A 20,526-nucleotide genomic window follows, 5' to 3' on the forward strand; every position below is an offset into this window, starting at 1 on the left:
TTGGTATGAGGCCTTTTGGGATAAAGCCCAAGAACAAAACCGTGCGAGTTCAGGCCCAAAGCGGACAATATCATACCATATGGTGGAGTGGGTCGTTACACAACGTACACATTTAAGTTATACTTTCAATAGTTTGAAATTTTAGAAGAATTTTTCGTTAGTAAGATGCAATAATGTGTGTGTATATATATATGTATTTTAATTCTGACAAATAATTCAAACACTCATTTTTTGTTCCCAATAAAATTTAAACTATTGAAATTTCACTTTAGACAACTGAAATGTCATGAAACTACAACCATAAGAGACTCGTAATGACATAAACATTTTAGTTACACTTTTAATAGTTTGAAATTATATAAGAATTTGTGGTTAGCATGATGCGGTGGTATCAATAATGGAAAATCAATTGAGGAGATTACGGAAGGACTAAAGGGCATCACATTAAAAGCAATTATTTATCAGGTAAGATCAATATTCGTTCTACAGAACTAATCAAGAATCTAAGGACAAGAATAAAGGTTAAGATCATCCTTTGATGCCATATCAGACCAAAAAGATACTTGATTAAAAGTTGTTTCAAGATGTTGTACACATTAATATATATATATATATATATATATATATATATTAACTTTTTAATATTTTAACCACCAACCTATTGGCTTGGATGATACCTCCTTCACCTCTTCAAAAGGGGGGAAAAAACGTGTGCTTTTTTTTACTGCTGAACGGTCAAGTAAGTCTAAATATTTGTGCAAGTTGTTTACAGAATAATAATTATTAATAATAATATTTGAAGGACAGTAACTAATTAAATGTATAAAATCCCTCCAAGCAGAGGATTTTGTATATCATCTACAGAGGAATATGTGTATCTAGTCATCTATGCGCACTAGAATATGAATTGGAGTAAATTAATTAAGACTTTGTAGGAATTTTTTCGTTGTGCACCATTCCATGATGCAATTTAAGGTCAACTTTAGTGTAAGAAAGTGAAACCGAATTTAAGAGTAATCACTTTATACAAATATAATCTCAAAATTATATTTTTAAGTAACCTTTCTCTTTCAACAACTAGCATAAGAAGGACAATAATTTGATAATGACCTTTTTTTTTTTTTTTTTTTTTGAAAGGTAAAAAAATTGGATCATTCGTCGCATCTTTATATCTTTTAGTCAATATCAGTATATCTAAAAGCATATAATATTTTTAATTTTAAAATAATAATTATAATTCTACAGTGTGTATTAGGCTATTGTGTGTTTTCTCCTAATGAGGAAATAGGAGAGAGTATAACCAGGGACGGATTTAGACATTTATATCAAATTTATATAGATGAATTTTTTTTTATAATTTCAATGGTGGCAATTTCAAATTTTATGGACATAAATGCAAAAAAATATAAATTTAGAGTTGTAAAATGCAATAACAAAAAATCCTCTTGTTTCATCCTCAAATATACTTCCTTGTGTTCTTTTAAGGTGTGTAAATCACTCTTTCTAACTAATAGAAGAATGTAATTGAAAAGTCTATATCATCGAAGTTGAGTTTGAAGAGGAATCATTACATTTACTCGAAGGAATCCAAAAGGAGCTTTATGATTCAGTCGAGCTTGTTGCAATCCCATTAGAGATATAGTTCAAATGATATGTGTTTGATCCGATTGTACAAACTTTCAATAATAAATGAGTTTATGCTTCTCATCTTGAAAGGTAGAAGTTGTATGTTTTATTTTTGAAACCTCTTAAGGTGAGATTACCTTTTTCAATTGTTAACCTTCTTCTTTCTTTTACAAAGCGCAGACACCATTTATTCAATATAATATAGGTATTGATGGTCAATTTTCTCTGTTCTACATAATGTGTATAGTATATTTCTTTTATGAGACTTGAGCCTCGGACCTTCATTTAAAAAGTAAGAGACTGATACCGTTAGGTTATTGACCCGTTGATTACAGTTCAGTATTGTATTGTAATATAATATGTACGTCATCATGTAAGACTCATTTTTAATTTAAATGTCACACTTGATTTGAGACCACATAAAATAAATAAAATAAAATAACAAAGATGAAGAAGAAGTGGTAAGTGACGTTGAATTTGATACATGACCGATTGAATTCAATGACTTTGATGATAATATTTCCAAATACATACAAAATAAGTGTCTGTTTTTCTGTTTGACTCTTCAGTACTCTGTGGTCCAAGGTTGGGCCATCCTTAAAGCTTCTGATTTTCATATTAGAATTTAGAGCAGCCATTGCCATGCACGCTAGTGCAGCTTATTGACTGGCTGGAATTAAGGAGTACAACAAGGTGGGGCCATCCTTAAAGCTTTGGTTGATTTTCATATTAGAATTTAGAGCAGCCATTGCCATGCACATTAGTGCAACTTATACAGGCTGGTTAGTTCGACAGCAGGCATTTTTTTTTTTCCCGACAGCAGGCATTCCTCATCCCCCCCCACCCCCCTTTTGGTTAGGCCATATCCAAGCAATACCCCCCCTCCTCTCTCTCTCTCTCTCTCTATATATATATATATATATATAGTCAACCTCTCTCCAATAATCATGGGCCAAGGTATTATCCTGTTGTTTATTGTCAGTTATATACCTGACAAAAGTTAAAATAAACAGTCCCTTTCAATTTTTGTATGGAGTGATGACATCCACTCATCATCTAAACCACAATTTGAAAACCTTCCACAAATCAAACTTCCGTACATAAATGCTTATATTTCAATTACACAGACATGTATTAAGTGACACAACTCTCATATCTTGGTCTTCATAATAACTTGGTCAATTTTCGACCACATTTTTGTTGCAAAACAAAAATAGATAGTTGAGCGACTGTTTATAAATATTTTTTTCAAAAATTAAAGCAAAAGTATACATCACTACTTACGTGTCTATAGTAAAATTCGAATTCTCAACCTCTAAAAAGGAGAAATCATATCAACTTAGCTAATGGCCCAATAACATAGACAAACTCTTTGAACTTCAAAAGAATTAGAGCCCAACTTTGAGCTGCCCACGGTTGCCGTTCGGTGCACCGAATGCATAACAGGATCCCTACAAAGAGGGGGGAATCCTCTTCCTCCTTAGGTGTAGCTTGAAAGGAAAAACATTCTCATGTCACTTAGATACCAAAAAAAAAAAAAAAAGCATTCTCTTATCTTTACAAAATATAAGCATAAAGCAAATTCTTTTTTAGAGTAAAATGAAAAGTCTAAAAGGATGTGAGAGAGAGAAGATAAGAAAATTTATGTAGTTATGTTGACATTAAGCTTTGAAGACTTCAGATTAGCAGAAACTTCAGTCTTTGTTGCTCTTCTTCTCACCATCATCAAGAAGTTCCTCCAGCAACTTATCATCCAAGTACTCGAATTCGAACACTTGTTTTCCATGCTCAGTACTTCTTCCTCTTCCCTCCGCATTCCCGGGCATTGAAGACGAAGAAGAAGAGGCACCACTACTAGGCAAATTGTATTCTTCAGGAAAGTTGAGGATGGCTAAGTGACCCCTCATGGAATAAGCAGCCCGGTCATAGGCCCGGGCAGCTTCCTCCGCCGTGTTAAATGTTCCCAGCCACACGCGGGCACCGTGCCTAGCCGAGTCGCGAATCTCCGCCGCAAACTTTCCCCATGGCCTCTTCCGAACACCTCTATATTTAACTTCTCCCACCTCCCTTGTTTCTCTGTTTGATTCTTCATCCATGGTTTCATATATGCTACAAAGTAGGCCAATGAAGTGTGACATTTATATGGGTGGAAATAAAGCACCTTAATAAGTTCTTATCTCAATTAAATAAAGAAAAGCAACTAAGTCTGGCGAAAAGGATGGTCCATACAATGCCACGTGGAATTTCTTGTGGGCGGGAATTATTCACACGTGGTTAAGAACCTTCGAATTGTGACCCAAAGGTTTAATCCAATGTATCTGGATGGTCAATGCGATGGCTTTAGATTCCTTTATTTATTTTTATGCCCATATATATATATATGCTACTATGTTTTGTTTTTATAATTTCTGTGTGATTTTTTTAAAAAAAAATTACTAAGAAAGTTAGTTGGAGATTGGACGTCACGCGTGTGCACATAAAGCACAAAGAGTTGGTGCTAACATCACATGCGTTCGCCCCTTCTTACATCATCAATTTTGTGTGAATCAATTATGCTGAAAATGATTCTATTTTTGGGTTTTAATTGGAAGAACATATTTTTTCAGAGATTATTTATAATTATAACTACACTTATACCATTTTTTTTTGTAATTATGATGCATAAAAATATTATCATTTGAATATTAGGAGAGGGAGAGGGTGGTCCAGGATCTACAACTGACAATTAATTTAGTAGGTCCCATTAATCTAGAATTTGATTCTAATTGATGTAAGACCATCTTAATTTGCTTACGTGGTTGATATGAGATTACTGGACTAGAGGGGATTAAGGCATCTCATGCATTAGTTTAATCCTAATTGAATTATATATATATATATATATATATATATATATATATATATAATGTGTATATAATAATTATTCAACAAGCTAATATGTACTCCTTCTGTCTCAAAAAAAATATCATGCTTTCTTTTTTGGTCCTTCTCAAACAATTATCTACTTTTTTTTTTCAAATAATATATTTACATATATTCATATATATCTTTGAAGTTTAAATTTTCAAACTTGAATATAAAGGTAAATTAATAATTTTTTAAGAAGACAAAGCATGTCTCACATGTCTCCTACAAACTTGTAGCACTTGAACACAAACTGATAACAACCAATACGGTATTATTGACCCAAGTAGAGCCAAACAAATAATAATATTATTAATAATAAATAGGAGTAGAATTGTTGTAAAGAACAAAATGTGCGGATTATATTGAACCTAAATAATATAGTCTCTTTTTGGATGCAGAAAATAGTATGAATAAACAAGACTAGTCATGGGTAAATAATAAACTCCTATCATGTGGACAGAACATGATGTTTATCTGACTCTTTCGTTTTCATCTCTACAAGTAAAAACAAATTTGAATTCCAATTCAAAGTGTTTAGCGTTTTCCTTTTGGATCACATTGGATGTCCCATTCACACACACGTACACACACACATATATATATATATAATGATATACTTGACAATTGGTTTTACTCGACAATTAATAATTACCACATAAAGTGTTTTCATCCTATTGAAAAGATGACAAGAGTCCGTATTGGACTCTATCTATTGGGTAGCTACAAAAACCAGTACCCTAACATATATATATATATACACACACACACACACACACACACACATACAATTGTACTGTTAAGTGTTTTAGAATACCATGCACCAAGTAATTTTCTTCTTCTTCTTCTTCTTCTTCTTCTTCTTTTTCCTGCAAGTGGCCGCAAAGAGATTCAGTCTTCTAAATTGTGGAGTGAGTATTTTCCATTAGGTTATTCTTTGAACTTTGAAGTTGTCCCAAGCATATAATTAGCCAGACTCAAAAGAATCAAAGTTGCTCTGCAAAGGAAATTCAGCAGGCAATTATAGCATTTGTGAGATATAAGGCTTCGTTTCTAATTGATTGGCCCAATGAGACAATTGGGCCATAGCTAGCAGAGGAGTCTTTAGAGGGCTCAACATGATCCATGTGGGCTTCTATACAACTCAACTGAATCCAAGGAAGCATTTCACTATTTATTCAGGCTTTAAAGACCAAGATAGAATACCATAGACCAATTGTGATAAAGCTAGATGACTCCAAAAAACGGTCATGAAACCATCAGTAATCAAACCAACACAAGCCCGTAGCTGAACATGGCCCAAACCCAGTTATATGTAGCAGTGGCTAGCATTTGGTCCCCTGCTTTAGGAGTTGCCATGGCAAGGAGTTGGTTATATTAATGTTATTTTTGGCGGCCCTCTCTATTTCTAACCATCAATTATAACTAGTATTTCTCTTTTGATCAACGTGTCATTAACCTACTCCTTTATAAAGTGTCGATAAAAAAAATTCTTTTAACAAGTGTACGACAAAAGCTAAAATGCTACTTTTTAAACGGATATCTTTGGCTTAGTGATATAACGCCCAAGGCGTGGGCAAAAGAGTGTGTCGAAGAAGTTACGAAAGAAACAATTAATTTAGAGAAAAATAACAAATTGTTTTCTCCAAAGCAAAGTTAAGATTTAAACTCAACTTAAGAGCTGAACTATCAAAAAAAAAAATTAAAAATAATGATATTTTGTTGTAAATGCATTCCTTAATTAATAGAGTTGGGCAAAAGTAAGAATGTGATAAGCAACAGCATACAACATCAACATGATTTTGGTGTTTATTATCCACTTTCCACACCTTGATACCTTCTTAATATATGCTTTTTCACTGTCCACATTATTTAAGCCATAATTAGCGGCAAACATTACACAATCAATCAAATAACTTTTCTTTTACAGATCCCCAGTTTTTTTCAACATTTGACCGTATATAAAAAGTGCCTAAAAGAACACAAAAATAAAACTTTGCAAGGACGGTTTTCAAATCACGTGAAAACACGTGACATTTTCCCCACTATAAATTAATTATGGCAATTGGTCCTTGATTTTTTTTTTTTTTTTTCTTCGGAGTACTTTAGAATATCATTTGCTTAATTAGGGTGTCATTCTTTTGGTTATGGTACACATGTTTTTAATTTTAACAACTACTGTATCATTCGGATAGACTGGATGATCTAACTCAGGTATAGACTTAAAAAAGGAAGTAGAATGGCCCCCTGAATTTATTTATTTTTATCATTAAATAGTAGTATTTTTTTATATTTTTCAGTAATACATCTATAAAATTTTAACGCTGCCCCTCCTGGAATTACCAAAAATAAAATTAAAAAATAAAATAAAAAATAATAATAAAATAATCACTTTTACCACTTCTCTCACTGTCCTTAGTCACCCAACTGCAACGAGATAATACATCAGTAGCTTTTGAGTAGTAGTGGATAAAGCGCGCCCAGCCTATAATAACCGTAGGTATCTTTAATTTCGCTATACCAACAGTGAAAGACATACGGTTTCAAATGCAAAACTTCCAGGCCCCTCTTCTGTACTATTTTTCAATCTTCACAGACTTCCCAAGCTTGACACCTCTCCTGTGTGGGGACGTGCAGTCACGTGACAACAACGTAATCACCCACGTGATGAAAAAACACAACAGTGGGCTAGACATACGTTAACAGTCGGTAAACTGTTGCTTGATTGATGCATTCACAAGACATCCATGCAAATATCCTAAATAAATAATTTTATAGCCACAGTTGATGATGTATGTACCTATACATTAGTCAATTAAGGATGCGTTTGGATGCACAAGAGAGAAAAGAAAATAAATAATAGTATTAGTTAGAAAAGAAAGAAAAGAAAAAGATAATAATAATTTTTATTTATATTTGGATAAATTAGAGGAGAGAAAAAAAAAAAAAATAAATAATAATAATAACCAAATTACTATCCTACCTTTTTATATAACTAAGACTTGAATGAAATAACAAATTTATATATTTATTTGTGGAAGTTAATTTTGATATTATTAAAATATCACTAAACCATTATGTCTTTTTTAAAGATCTTCTCAATTTTAGAGAGATAACAAATGAGGAATACGGAGGGATGTATCCTTCCCTATCTCTCCATATCCTCTCTTTACTTTCTATTTAACTCACTCAAACACAATTAATCCCTATCTTCTTCTTCTTCTTCTTCTTCACATTCAAACACACCCTAAGATTTTTTTAAGTAGTCGGTAAGAGCCTAGCCTATATTAGCAGAGGTATCTTTAATTTCGCTCAACAGTGAAAGACAACGGTTTCAAATGCAAAACTTCCAGGCCTAGCCTATATTAGCAGAGGTATCTTTAATTTCGCTCAACAGTGAAAGACAACGGTTTCAAATGCAAAACTTCCAGGCCCCTCTTCTCTACTACTATTTTTCAATCTTCATAGACGTCCCAAGCTTGACACCTCTCCTGTGTGGGGACGTGCAGTCACGTGACTACAACGTAAGCACCCACGTGATGAAAAAACATCACAGTGGGCTAGTCTAGACATACGTTAAAAGTCGGTAAACTGTTGCTTGATTGGATACATTCACAAGACATCCATGCAAATATCCTACAGTATATAAATAAATTTATAGCGACAGTTGATGTATATATACATGTATACATATTTCTATATTAAATGTTGTTCAACTGAATATGGGTACGTGTATATATATATATATATATATATGTACATATTTCTCTCTGACGTCTGCAACTCCTCCAGCAGCTACTGCATCCTCCCATGTGCACTGGTTTGATCTACTATCAACTATACAAGTAAATTGTTTAGTACTGTATAAGATAAAGCATAATTAAGTATGGATTGCTTGTCAGACAATTAATTTGGAGACCATGCAAGTTATTTGAATCAGATTTGACCGAGTAAAAGATTCCAACAAAGAAAGTTTTTTACTTTTTTAAAGTTTGTCAAACAATTGGACATAATTAAATAACCATAAATTGTACTAGAAGAAAAATATTCAAATGGCAAAACTTCTTCAAGGGCCTCGGATTAAGCTTACACGAGCTCTTTCCCAAGTATAGTGTTTGGTGCAAATTTAACAGACATGTGCAAATACATCCTCACTTGATACGAAATTATAACAAAATGTATGAAAAGTCTCTATCATATATAGAAGGAGATTTTGCTGGTCGGTTATTAGGCAATTTCTTTACTCAAACAAGAACTAAGCATGATCTTGTGTCCGTTTTATCTTGTGTCTTTCTTGTGCTTTTTACAAGTTACAACATTAACACAATAATTACATTACGTCATTGTTGCATAGTATTGCATTGCGATATAATGTAGTATTATACTACCGATACAGGATGAGTGTACATAATTTTTTACACGGGAAGAAATTCGAGTTCCTCGACCAAATAAAGCAGTGTAGGCATGCATTTGTTTTCATATTATTGAATAAAGAGTAAATTAGACCGATTTTTCTTCAATTTTGGACAAATTATAAACGGATACACCTAAGTTTATTACTTTGATCTTTCTAAGGTCGTCGACAATCGAAAAATAACTTTTAATGTAAAAAGTCAATAATACCCTTTTATTACAATAAAATGTTTATTATATTACATTTTATATAAGAGAATGACAAATTTATTATTTTATAAAATTTGATCAACAAATTTATAGAAAAAAAAAATATACTAAAAGATGTCATTAAGCATACAATGCCAAATCGTGAGAGAGATCAAAATACTAAAAGGTCGGCGGACTTGTAATTTGTTCAATACTTGTAATTTGTTCAATGTATCGAGAACATATACGTAATTTAATCCTTTACTAAAGTCGATGTGATTCAAAAGTTTGCATAAAGTTGATATGAAATACTTATATATAGAAATGTTAGAAGTTTCCTTGACTGTGGCGTCAAACTTTTGACTGTGGTGTGGGACAACACTTTATGGAGAGAAGACGTCTTCATTTCCTACCTAAGTGGCCTTGTCTTTCTCTAATGAGTCAATAGGCATAGTATGGAATTGTCAAATTGTGTCGGTACCTCCATTTATCTTGTAATCTATATAATCTAAAAAGTCTTCACTTTTTTTTTTAGGATTCTCTCCACTCGGTTTTTTGACTTTTCGTGTGATCATCAATAATTTTGATGGGATACCTGCTCGTCGTTGACAATGGCCTTCTGATTTTGGGACCCGTTTTCAATGTACTTCCTTAATTTGCTTATAAAAAAATAATGTACCGGCTTTTTTTGCCTTGGCTATATGTGAAAGATTTCAAATTGTGACGGTGGATAGACATAATGTGATGTGAATGTAAGATTAAATATTTCAGTTTTTCTTGCCTCAAATTTGGAAATTTGGACCCCCAGTTTTAAGCAATTTGACGGTGGGTTGCATGTGACTTTTTGGTCTCTGCTTGATGATTAACAATGGATTTGCATATGAAAAGCTTTAGTTATTCATTCACTTTCTTCCCCAATTTATTATATATACCTAATATAATTGTTTCAATTTGTCAAAATATTATGTGAACTATGTGAGAATATAGTTATTTTTGGTTGAAGTGCAAAAAATCACATTTTTTATATAAAATGTGAGAAAATTTCATGGTATTAAAAAAAAAAAAAAGAAGAAAAAACCTTTTCATTTTTAAAATTGAGCAAAGAAGGACATTTTCACGATTTGAAGAGTAAAGTACCTAAAATGCCTGTAAAACAAAATAAATAAATAAAAACATGTAAAGGGTTTGTGGGGAATTTTATATTAAAAAAAAAAAAATTGGTAAAAATTGACTATAAATAGATATTAGGGGGACAATTTGCACATATTTTTTAAATATTGAGGGATTATATGTTCATGCTAAAGAGGAGTCAGAAGTGCGTTTTGTGCATATATTTTTTATTATATATAAAAAGAAATTTCTTGCACTTTGCCTTGTTCTTATTATTATTACATTTTGGTTGAGTATTTGAATACAATTTTTGGTTAATTAAATGTCTATTTCAGCATTGAGAATAAAAAGCTCTATTTACATGTAAATATTTGTTAATAAAAAATAAAAATTTACATGTAAATACGAGAGTCTAGAAAATTGAAATTTGAATCAAACAAAACCATGAGAAGTACCCCGTGTTTAACTCTCACCCGCTCCAATGCAATCATGTCATGAAAAAGTGGTGAAGTTTTCATCAACTTTAGTATAAAGTAGTTAGAAGAAGAATCGTACCCTCTACACAACTAACTACTGTTGAGCATTCGATTCTTAAATTTGGTTGGTGTCCTTCATGTTTTCGGACTACAATGAAACACCATTATTAGTTGTTGACAATTTAATACTCCCTTAATTTAAGTGTTGGAAAGTAATAATTTTTAAGGAGACATGTGGAATATGTATTGTCTTTTTAAAAATTTACTAATTTGTCTTTTTAAATTTTGAATATTCCAGTCTGAAATTTTAAACTCCATTGATATATATAGAAAGGTGTGAAATATATTGTTTGAAAAAGAAAATATTTTAAGACAGACAAAATATATATATATATATATATATATATATATATATATAACACTTATTTTAAGACGAATGGAGCACATTATATTAATATGAAAAGAATGCTAGATGCTCCCCCAATTCGTAATACTGTATTAACTTTGAGTTTTAATTATTTAAACAAGTGTTATATGGCCATTTTAGTTTTAGTTTATGGGTAGTATTATGTATTATTATTTCTTTTCCTTTTTTACTTGAAATATGCATTTTATAGTTTGCTTTGAATCCAATATATATATATATATATATATATATATATATATATATATAGGGGCACAAGATAATCACAAAACGGGTCACAGTGACATGGCTCGGACGACTGTTTACCAAAAATACAAATTTTTGCAAAGCCGTAAGATTATGTATGAGAGCTGCCTAATGCCAAAAGTTCAAACAAGTTGGTGACCTGATGACAGAAGAACCGACGACCGAAGCCCTGGTGAATGGCAGCGTAATTATAACGGTCCTAAAGTAACGAAATTTTTTGTAAGGTAAGTTTGTACTATCACAAAAAGGTATAACAATTTAGACACTGTCTCGAAAATAGACATGTATGTAAAGAAGTTTGTTTTTGTACATTTTGTATATTGCTCGGTGTAAAAATCTTCCAAACTGGTCAACTGGTAAATTAGATGCATACATTAATCAGTCATTGTTTGACAAACATGCATGTGCATACAAGCATGGAGTTATCAATTTCAAAGTCCAAAGTCTCTGAAATTTTGGATTAAAAAATAGAGGATCAGGGCTTTCAAATATTTCAGGTTCATATAAATTAATAATTTTGCATTGGATTTAAAAAAATTTGAATTATAAATTTCAATTACACTTGAAGCCTGAGGGATCTTTTGGGTAAAATATAAACATCAATTAAAAAGAAAAAAAAAAAAAATTCATTAAGTTCTACCACCTTGTAACTAACAAATTTATTCAATAAAGTAATCCATTATAACAGTACAAAGGACACTTGTTAGCATGACTTTTTATTAAAACTTAAAAGACGTCATTATTTACGGTGGATAGCTGTCCATTCCATACAATATCCTATTAAAGAATGGCCCATACCCTACTGTGTTGTACTAAAATATGGTTCCAATAATCAATAGAAAAAGCTTCAAAATTTTCTTGCCAACCAAACGACTATTGGACGGCGAGAAAATATTCACCAACCACCTAACCCTGTGCTCAGAGACTTCCACAGTCTTTCTCTCCTTAATAAAAGCTTCACAACATTTTCTCATTCAATTCTAACTTCCATGCCTTTTCATGTCCCCCCTCAATAGTACCCACATTGAATTCACCCAAATCTCTCTCTCCTCTCCCTCTCTCTCTCTAAGAACTTCATGTCTTCAGTGCCCCCTTTCCAACATTTTCTTCATTAATACAATGTGAGTTTGCTTCTCTCTCTACCCATCTCTCTTTAACATTTTCTACTGAACATGTCATGTGAATTCAAGATCTAAGCAAAACCCATCTGACTACAACTTCTGAAACACCATTTTCATGGATCTCCTGATCAACAAACACTTGTTGTACATCCATGGTTCACAAGCTCTCTCTTCCATCAAAACCCCACCGCCAAACTCGACTCTGCATCCTCCAAACAATACAAGTTTCCCAATCATAGCCATTGCCATTATAGGCATATTAGCCACAGCTTTCTTGCTGGTCAGCTACTACGTCTTTGTCATCAAGTGCTGCCTCAATTGGCAGCGTCTGGATCTTCTCAGACGATTTTCGTTCTCGCGAAATCGGCCTCGCGAAGACCCTTTAATGGCCTACTCTCCGGCCACAGAAAACAGAGGACTTGATGAATCCGTGATTCGGTCGATCCCAATATTTCAATTCAAGAGCGGTGAAAAAGAACAAACTACCGAATGTGCGGTTTGTTTGAATGACTTCCAAGTAGATGAGAAGCTTAGAATTATACCAAATTGTAGTCACTTTTTTCACATTGATTGTATAGATGTTTGGCTTCAGAGCAATGCAAATTGCCCACTTTGCAGGACAAGCATTTCAACAACACCGCCACAATTTCCATTTGACCATCAAGCTATTGTTGTGAACTCTTTCCCTCAAGATCCGAATCCATATACTGATGACTTCATAGGCCGCGATGAAGATTTTGTTGTGATTGAATTGGGAGAGCAAGACAATGCAGATCAATCTTTGCTTAGAATGCAAGAAAGATTTAGTTCAAGAGGTCCGATACCAATTGGTCCTTTCCCCGTAAAGTTGGAACAGAAAATGGCGCAGAAGAAAGCGAAAAAAATTAATTTTGTTTCGAGTATGGGTGATGAATGGATTGACAATAGAGAGCAAGATGAGCAGTTTGCAATCCAGCCCATAAGGAGGTCTTTTTCGATGGACTCGGCGGCTGATCGACAGATTTATCTAGCAGTCCAGGAGTTTGTTCAACAAAACAGGCATGACAATGAGGTGAGCTCTAGTGAAGATTGCAGTTCCAGAGTCAGAAGATCTTTCTTTTCGTTTGGATATGGAAGGGGATCAAGAAATTCAATTCTACCAACTCAATTGGAGCCATAAAACTATGACTTCTTCCCTTTTCAATTCATTATTATTATTTTTTTTCCAGTTCTTGTAATACTTAAATATAGAGTTTTTAGAATTATTTTGAGGCTATATACATTAGTTTGTCTTTCAAGATATGTAGACTGAGAATATGTATGTACAATTGTAAACTGTTGAATGATGCGCGCCTCGTAATAGTTTTTAGAGCAATTACGATTATCTTTGTAATTTTTTTTTTTTGTCAACATTCACATATATTTAATTTGTAAAAGAAAAATGATGTATCTTCTAATTTGGAGGATGTCAAATGGATGTCAAATGGGGTGACGGGATTAGAAGCGCAAAATTGGAAGGATATATCATTATTTGTCAAGAAACTAACTAGGTTTGAGATTAGAGGCTGGTTTTTCATTGACTTGTACCCATGATTATACTCATTATTGCCTATAACAACCTCTTCTTCATATAGTTTGAATTTCTTTTCATGATTGAATAAGAGTGGTTGTGGCTTTTGTTTATGCGAGAGAGAGAGAGAGAGAGAGAGAGAGAGAGAGAGACCTACTAACAAGAATTGAGAGACAAATAAAAGTAGAGGGGGGACTGGCATCCACCTTTTGAAGTAGGAGATACAGAGTGTTCCAATCCTGTTGAAGTAATCACATCACCAAACCCCTTTTTGGAGCAAAGATCACATCACCAACTTGTCTGTCAATATTGATTTAGGTTGGTTTTGGGCCTACTGGCTATTGTTAATCATTTGTTAACCATTGGGCCGTTGTTAACCATTGGGTCACAAAATTTAAAGCAAAATGTCATTACCCCTTAATGGCCCCACATTGATCAAGTAAAAAACCAGGGAAAAAATTCGTCTCCTGGTACCCTCTCAGTGGAGGGTGTCCGTGGAGAGGTAAATGAGTGATATGGCTTTTTTAGTAAAAAAGAGGTATTTACCTTGTGAGCTATATATCATACACAAAACACATTCATATACACACATATAGATTATATTTTCTGGGTTTGTGATTTTTTGGGGAGATCTGTTGAAGAAGGCAGAGACAAAGACGATTTTGATGATGAATTTTTTTTCCAACCACTTAGCCGTTGTCGGAGAATAAAAATCGAAGGCAATCAAAAAGGCAACTTCATCTGCGGGCATGGAGGACTTACCGGCGGGCATAGGATGGTGGTAGCTTTCTCTTCTCCCTTCTTCGTCGACATTAATGAAGAAGAAAAAAAATTGAAGGAAAAACGAAAAGAAGAGAGAAAATTTTCTTTTTTTGTATTTTTTTTTGGGTTGAATTATTGATTCTAACTGACGAGGCAAGATTTGGGTGAGTGAATGTTTTGAGGCCTTATTTTGTAGATAGAATGGTCACACAAAATTTGTTTTTTTTTTTTTTTTTTAATGTAATTACACAAAATTTTAATTTGTCAAAAGATTGAGATATGTAGTATAATGCATATACATAAAATTTTATTTGGTAACGACAACTTTTAAATAAGTAGCAAAAAGTGAAAAAATAATAACATGCTATTTAGACCTATTTTTTAATAAATAAGTTTTTATCTCATATTTCCTTCTAAATTTTGATCACCCATATTTAAACATAATATTAAACATATCTTGAAAACATCACATACAACTTTAAAGTATAATGTTTCAAATATCAATTATATGATACATGTCAACTTAATTATAATATATATGATTTATGAACTTTTTAATACAACAATAATATAAAAAGGAATGCGAGAAAATAAATCCATTTCCTCCCAAATTTTGATCACCCATCTTTAAACGTAGTATTAAACATATCTTGAAAACATCACAACTTTAAAGTATAATGTTTCAAATATCAATTATATGATACATCTCAATTTAATTGTAGCATATGTCATTTATGAACTTTATAATACAACAATAATATAAAAAGGAATGGGAGAAAATAAATCCGTTAACTTTCTTTTATGAGTGGAAGATTGTCCCATTGTCAAAAGTGAAAACATGTTACACAACTTAAGCGTAACATGTTTTAAACGTAAATTATATCTAACATCACAAATTATTTGTAACACGTATCACTTATTTTATAAATTGATGTCCACATAATGAATACTTACATATACATATCTTGATTAAACATTGCTATTTTACTTCATTGTTGGCAAAATAGTTATTTTATTTTTATTTTTTTCAAAATAAAATTTTATTAATCAACAACCGAAGGGAAGACAATACTTTGTGAAATATATTTTTAATATGTGTTATAAAAATATTCTGATACAATATTCAATTCATACATGATACATATTGTAAGAACTTGTGATTCTTATTTATTATAATCTAAAATTCTAAATTTACCTATTCATTATGCATCTCAAATATGTTTTAAGATGCATAATGTATAGGTAAATTTGTTGTGATTCTAAATATATTGTTTTGTAGATAGAATGATTGCACAACTTTTTTTTTTTTTTTGGAATGTAATTACACAAAATTTTAATTTTTCAAAAGATTGAGATATATAATTCATTTATACAAAATTTCCTTTGGTAATGATAACTTTTAAATAAGTAGCAAAAAGTGAAAAAATAATAATATGCTATTTAGACCTATTTTTCAAGAAATAATTTTTTGTCTCATATTATCTCCCAGATTTTGATCACCCATTTTTAAATTCAAGATCATTATCTATTAATTACCAAACCATAATCATCTCTCATGGTGAGTATACATCATTATCTCTCTTTCTCACATAATAATCTTATGTCTCGCTCAAATCAATTGTTTTGCGTATATGTATATATCTCAATCTTTTGACAAATTAAAATTTTGTGTAATTACATTCCAAAAAAAATAAATTTTGTGTAATCATCCTATCTACAAAACAAAAGAGGCCTCAAAACATTCACTCCCCCAAATCTTGCCTCAATTAGTTGGTATCAAAAATTCAACCAAAAAAAAAAATACAAAAAAACAAAAATTTCTCTCTTTTCTTTTCTTTTTCTCTTCAATTTTTTTTTTCTTCATTAATGTCGACGAAGAAGAAAGAGGAGAAAGCTACCGCTGTACTATGCCCGCCGGTAAGTCCATGAAGTTGTCTTTCTAATTGCCTTCGATTTTTATTCTCCGACGAAGGCTAAGTGGCTGGGAAGAAAATCCATCATCAAAATCGTCTTTGTCTCTGCCTTCTTCAATAGATCTCCCCCAAAAAATCACAAACCCAAAAAATATAATCTATATTTGTGTATATGAATGTGTTTTGTGTATGTTTAATGATTTAGACTTAAACAGACAAGAAAAAAAATGAGAAGAGAAGAGAATAGAAGATGAAAAGTAAAAATATGTGGGTCCCACATATAAGTTAATTTTGTATTTATAAGTTAATTTTGTATTTCAATTTTGTATACAGTATTCGTATATGATAAATGAAAGTATCAATTTTGTATACAATATTCGTATATGGTAAAAGAAAGTAAGTTTCAAACTTCAGTGCTGATGTGGCGCTTATAAACAGTGACAAGGCAAAAGTGACTGAGTTGGCTTCATCACAGCTATTGGATCCTCATGGACCGTCTCGAGTGAGAGGTGAGAGGTGACATGGAGACGATTTTTGCCCAAAGACCCATTGGCCATGAATATTATAGGACGACTTGCAAAGGCCCCAAATGCAAGGAGGAAATGCCCGTGGCCCATGATTTTGTACAATGATTTTAAGTTCATTTAAATGGTAAAGAACCAAAAAGAAAAGTAGGGTAAGCCAAGGTGAAAATGTAGACAATGCATGAGTTTGATGGAGTTTTTGTTTTGGTAGACACCATTGCTCTGATATATGCATAATGCTTAATCTCTTTCACATGAAGGAAATGCTTAACTAGCAAATTACATACGAATTTATCATTTAATATTTATTACTTTGATACATCATGAGATTTGGTGCGTGTACTAAGTGATTCCTAACATTTTTTTTCCTGATACCATATTAATTAAAGTTTATAAAATGATAATTTAACCCTTTTCTTATATAAAATGTATTATTATGATATAAGAAAATTATTGATTTTTTATATTCTAAGTCACTTTTCGGCAACCAACGAACATGTTTAGTAAATGTTAAAAGGTCTATTCGTGTATAATTTGTTCAAACCTCAGCGAAGTGTAGTTTACATATTTGGTGCATCTACTCTTCCATAGTGACCTAAAAAGAAAAAAGCAAATGCTAAGGTGGTGTTAATAATTTAATTAAACTCCTTATTATTATTATTTTTTTTAAAAGTGATTATTTTATTACTTTCATTTGATAACCAAGTTTAGCACTCATATCACTTAAAAATCATTTGCAATAAAAATTGAGGAGAAATTTTAAGGGTCCATTTGTTTGGACGTAAAATATTTTTCAGAAAATATTTTTTATTTTATGGTGTTTGGTTTTCGTAAAAAATTTACGAAGAAAAAAAATATTAAAATTTAACAAAAATAACTTATTAATTAATTTTTGGTAAGTTATTTTACATTTTCCGTCCAATGGACTCGACCTCAACTTTGACGTACACTTTTGCCAAATATCGACAAAGTAAAAATAAAAAATATTTTACCTGAAAAAACGTCGAAACATATAGAGCCTAAAGGAAAAGACCTTACCAATCATTTAAACTTAAAAGTGAAATAATGGTAAATGAAAATATCAATTCACAGTTAACACTTAAAGCTGAGCTCTTATATTTGTTTCAATTTTATCAAACAAAATTAAACAGTTCTTTCTTCATCAAGAAACAACCAAACAATTGAAAAATCAATATTAGTTAAGTAATAAGCCAAACCTTTTTCAAACTAACGATGACGAGTCCAAAATGCGCACCATTTAAAACTTTGGATAAAGTACAGCAACACCTTGAGGTTTGGTAAAAGGACATTCAGATGAAACTTAACTTATTTTGGGACAATGAAACCCCTGGTGATATTTGCAAACCAAACAGAGCCTTAAAACATGTAAAAAGCCAACATTACCTTTCACTATTATATTAATTTTAATTATAAAATATTAAAATAATTGAAGACCAAATTACCCTCAACAACAAATGGACCAGCGAAGAGAGACCCAATGCAGAGTAAGCATTGAGATTCAACAAAAATGGCAGCAACAATAACTTCTGGAAAAAAAAAAATGACAACAACAATGGGTACTCTGCTACCAAACTACCAACGTACAAAACAAAACCCTAGATTATTTTATCACCGCCCTTGACCCCAAGTCTCTGATCCTCCCACAATTTTTCGATTTTCAAAAATCCAATCTTCTGCAACTCACAACAGAGAGCTTCATCATTGAGAGAGGACCCAAATACAAAGCGTATGCCGATTTGAGATAATCGAAGCTTATAATGAAGAACTTGAGATAACAACAGCCTTAGAAACATGAATTCAATCTTTCACCACCAAAGAAACAGGTGAGATTTTAGAAGAATTTTTCGGCGACCCCGATTGGGCAAAAAGGGTCCTCTATTCTCACGCAATTGGTGCCCTAATTATGGCGATTCCGACAACGAACTACCAAAAATGGACCGGCAAAGAGAGACCCAGTTCGGTGAGCTTACTCAACGCCGGAGTACACAAGTCACGCGTTGGGCTTAACGGCGGTGGTGGCAATAGTTGTTCGATGAGGTCGGCGGTGAATGCTTTTGCTGCTCGGTTGATTCTCTCTGTCTCCGGCAACGACATCAAGATGACACTCAAAATTAGAGCCTGGTCTTGATCTAACACACGACGGTGCTCAAAATTGGAGCCATCAGTCCGACGAAGCTTCAAACAACAAAACCCAATTCTATACAGCGAGCCCCAAATCCGGTGAAGCCCAGTTCAGACCGACGGACCCCAAGCATGAACAGTTGCCGCGACCCAGAAGCTTACCCATCATCTCCAGCGAAACTCATCTGTGTATGCATATATGTTCACCAAAGGTTGAAAAGAACAAGTGCCTGCATGTTCTTTTCTATTTTTTATTTTCATATATGGTTACCTAATTTTTATTTTCAATTCTCATTGATATCAGTAAGGCACTTGTTCTACTTTTGGAGGGTTATCACAAATAGTTCACCATCGCCGCCTGTGTATATATATATATATATATATATATATATATATATATATATATATATATATATACAGGCGGCGATGGTGAACTATTTGTGATAACCCTCCAAAAGTATGTGTGTGTGTGTGTGGGGGGAGGGGGGGGGGATGAGTTTGTGAGGATATAAACGTCATTTCATGGTCAATATAAAAATTAAAGAGAAAAAATGTCAATTTATTACCATTGGGGTGTCTTTGGCAAACGTATCAAACTTGAGGGAGTGTCTTTATTCCAGAATAGCCTAAGTTTCATCTGTGTATTCTTTTGGCAAACATCATGGGGTGTTACTCTACTTTACCCTAAAACTTTTAGATGTGCATAAAGATTTTTATCGTTTAGAAATATTTTAACGACATGTCAATTGTCTACATATATGTGTATATTTTTAAAAAAATCTATATATGTATATATATATTTAGCAAAAAAAAAAATCTATAAATGATGTTTTCATTTATTTGTTTTTAATTTATATTTTTATTATAAAATTGAAGTCTCTAATAATATTTCATTCCTACTAAACATTGAAGTTTAATGGTATTTTTTCTTAAGTTTTTTAAAAAAATCGAAATTCAAATCTATATTGAATGAATGAATGTGTTACTTACCAAAATTACAAGAAGAAATACTACCTCTCTGTTTCATAATAGAAGTTCATATTTAGAAATTAGAGTTTTTAAGGGAATATGCAATTAATGTATTGTCTTTTTTTTAAATTATTAAATTGTTCTTTTTAATTTAAATA

General features: G+C 32.1%; 2 protein-coding genes across 2 annotated transcripts; one reads left to right on the forward strand and one right to left on the reverse strand.

Annotated features, from left to right (window-relative positions):
* Positions 1–3,153: 3,153 nt before the first annotated feature.
* On the reverse strand, positions 3,154–3,763 carry LOC132275003 (ethylene-responsive transcription factor ERF096-like). The gene has a single exon (XM_059776386.1). The coding sequence runs from the start codon at positions 3,720–3,722 to the stop codon at positions 3,321–3,323; it is 402 nt and encodes a 133-aa protein (XP_059632369.1). The 5' UTR covers positions 3,723–3,763; the 3' UTR covers positions 3,154–3,320.
* An 8,536-nt stretch (positions 3,764–12,299) lies between these two features.
* Positions 12,300–13,947, forward strand: LOC132273457 (RING-H2 finger protein ATL16-like). The gene has a single exon (XM_059774419.1). The coding sequence runs from the start codon at positions 12,625–12,627 to the stop codon at positions 13,666–13,668; it is 1,044 nt and encodes a 347-aa protein (XP_059630402.1). The 5' UTR covers positions 12,300–12,624; the 3' UTR covers positions 13,669–13,947.
* Positions 13,948–20,526: the final 6,579 nt, after the last annotated feature.

The sequence above is a fragment of the Cornus florida genome, unplaced genomic scaffold (genome assembly GCF_030987335.1).
Source record: "Cornus florida cultivar Cherokee Brave unplaced genomic scaffold, ASM3098733v1 CherokeeBrave_3.0.0_Hap2_Chr09, whole genome shotgun sequence".
Taxonomy (NCBI): Eukaryota; Viridiplantae; Streptophyta; class Magnoliopsida; order Cornales; family Cornaceae; genus Cornus; species Cornus florida.

What these genes read in the sequence shown, in the direction of transcription:
- LOC132275003 (XM_059776386.1), bottom strand. Translation starts at nt 3,722, where the DNA reads ATGGATGAAGAATCAAACAGAGAAACAAGGGAGGTGGGAGAAGTTAAA.
- LOC132273457 (XM_059774419.1), top strand. Translation starts at nt 12,625, where the DNA reads ATGGATCTCCTGATCAACAAACACTTGTTGTACATCCATGGTTCACAA.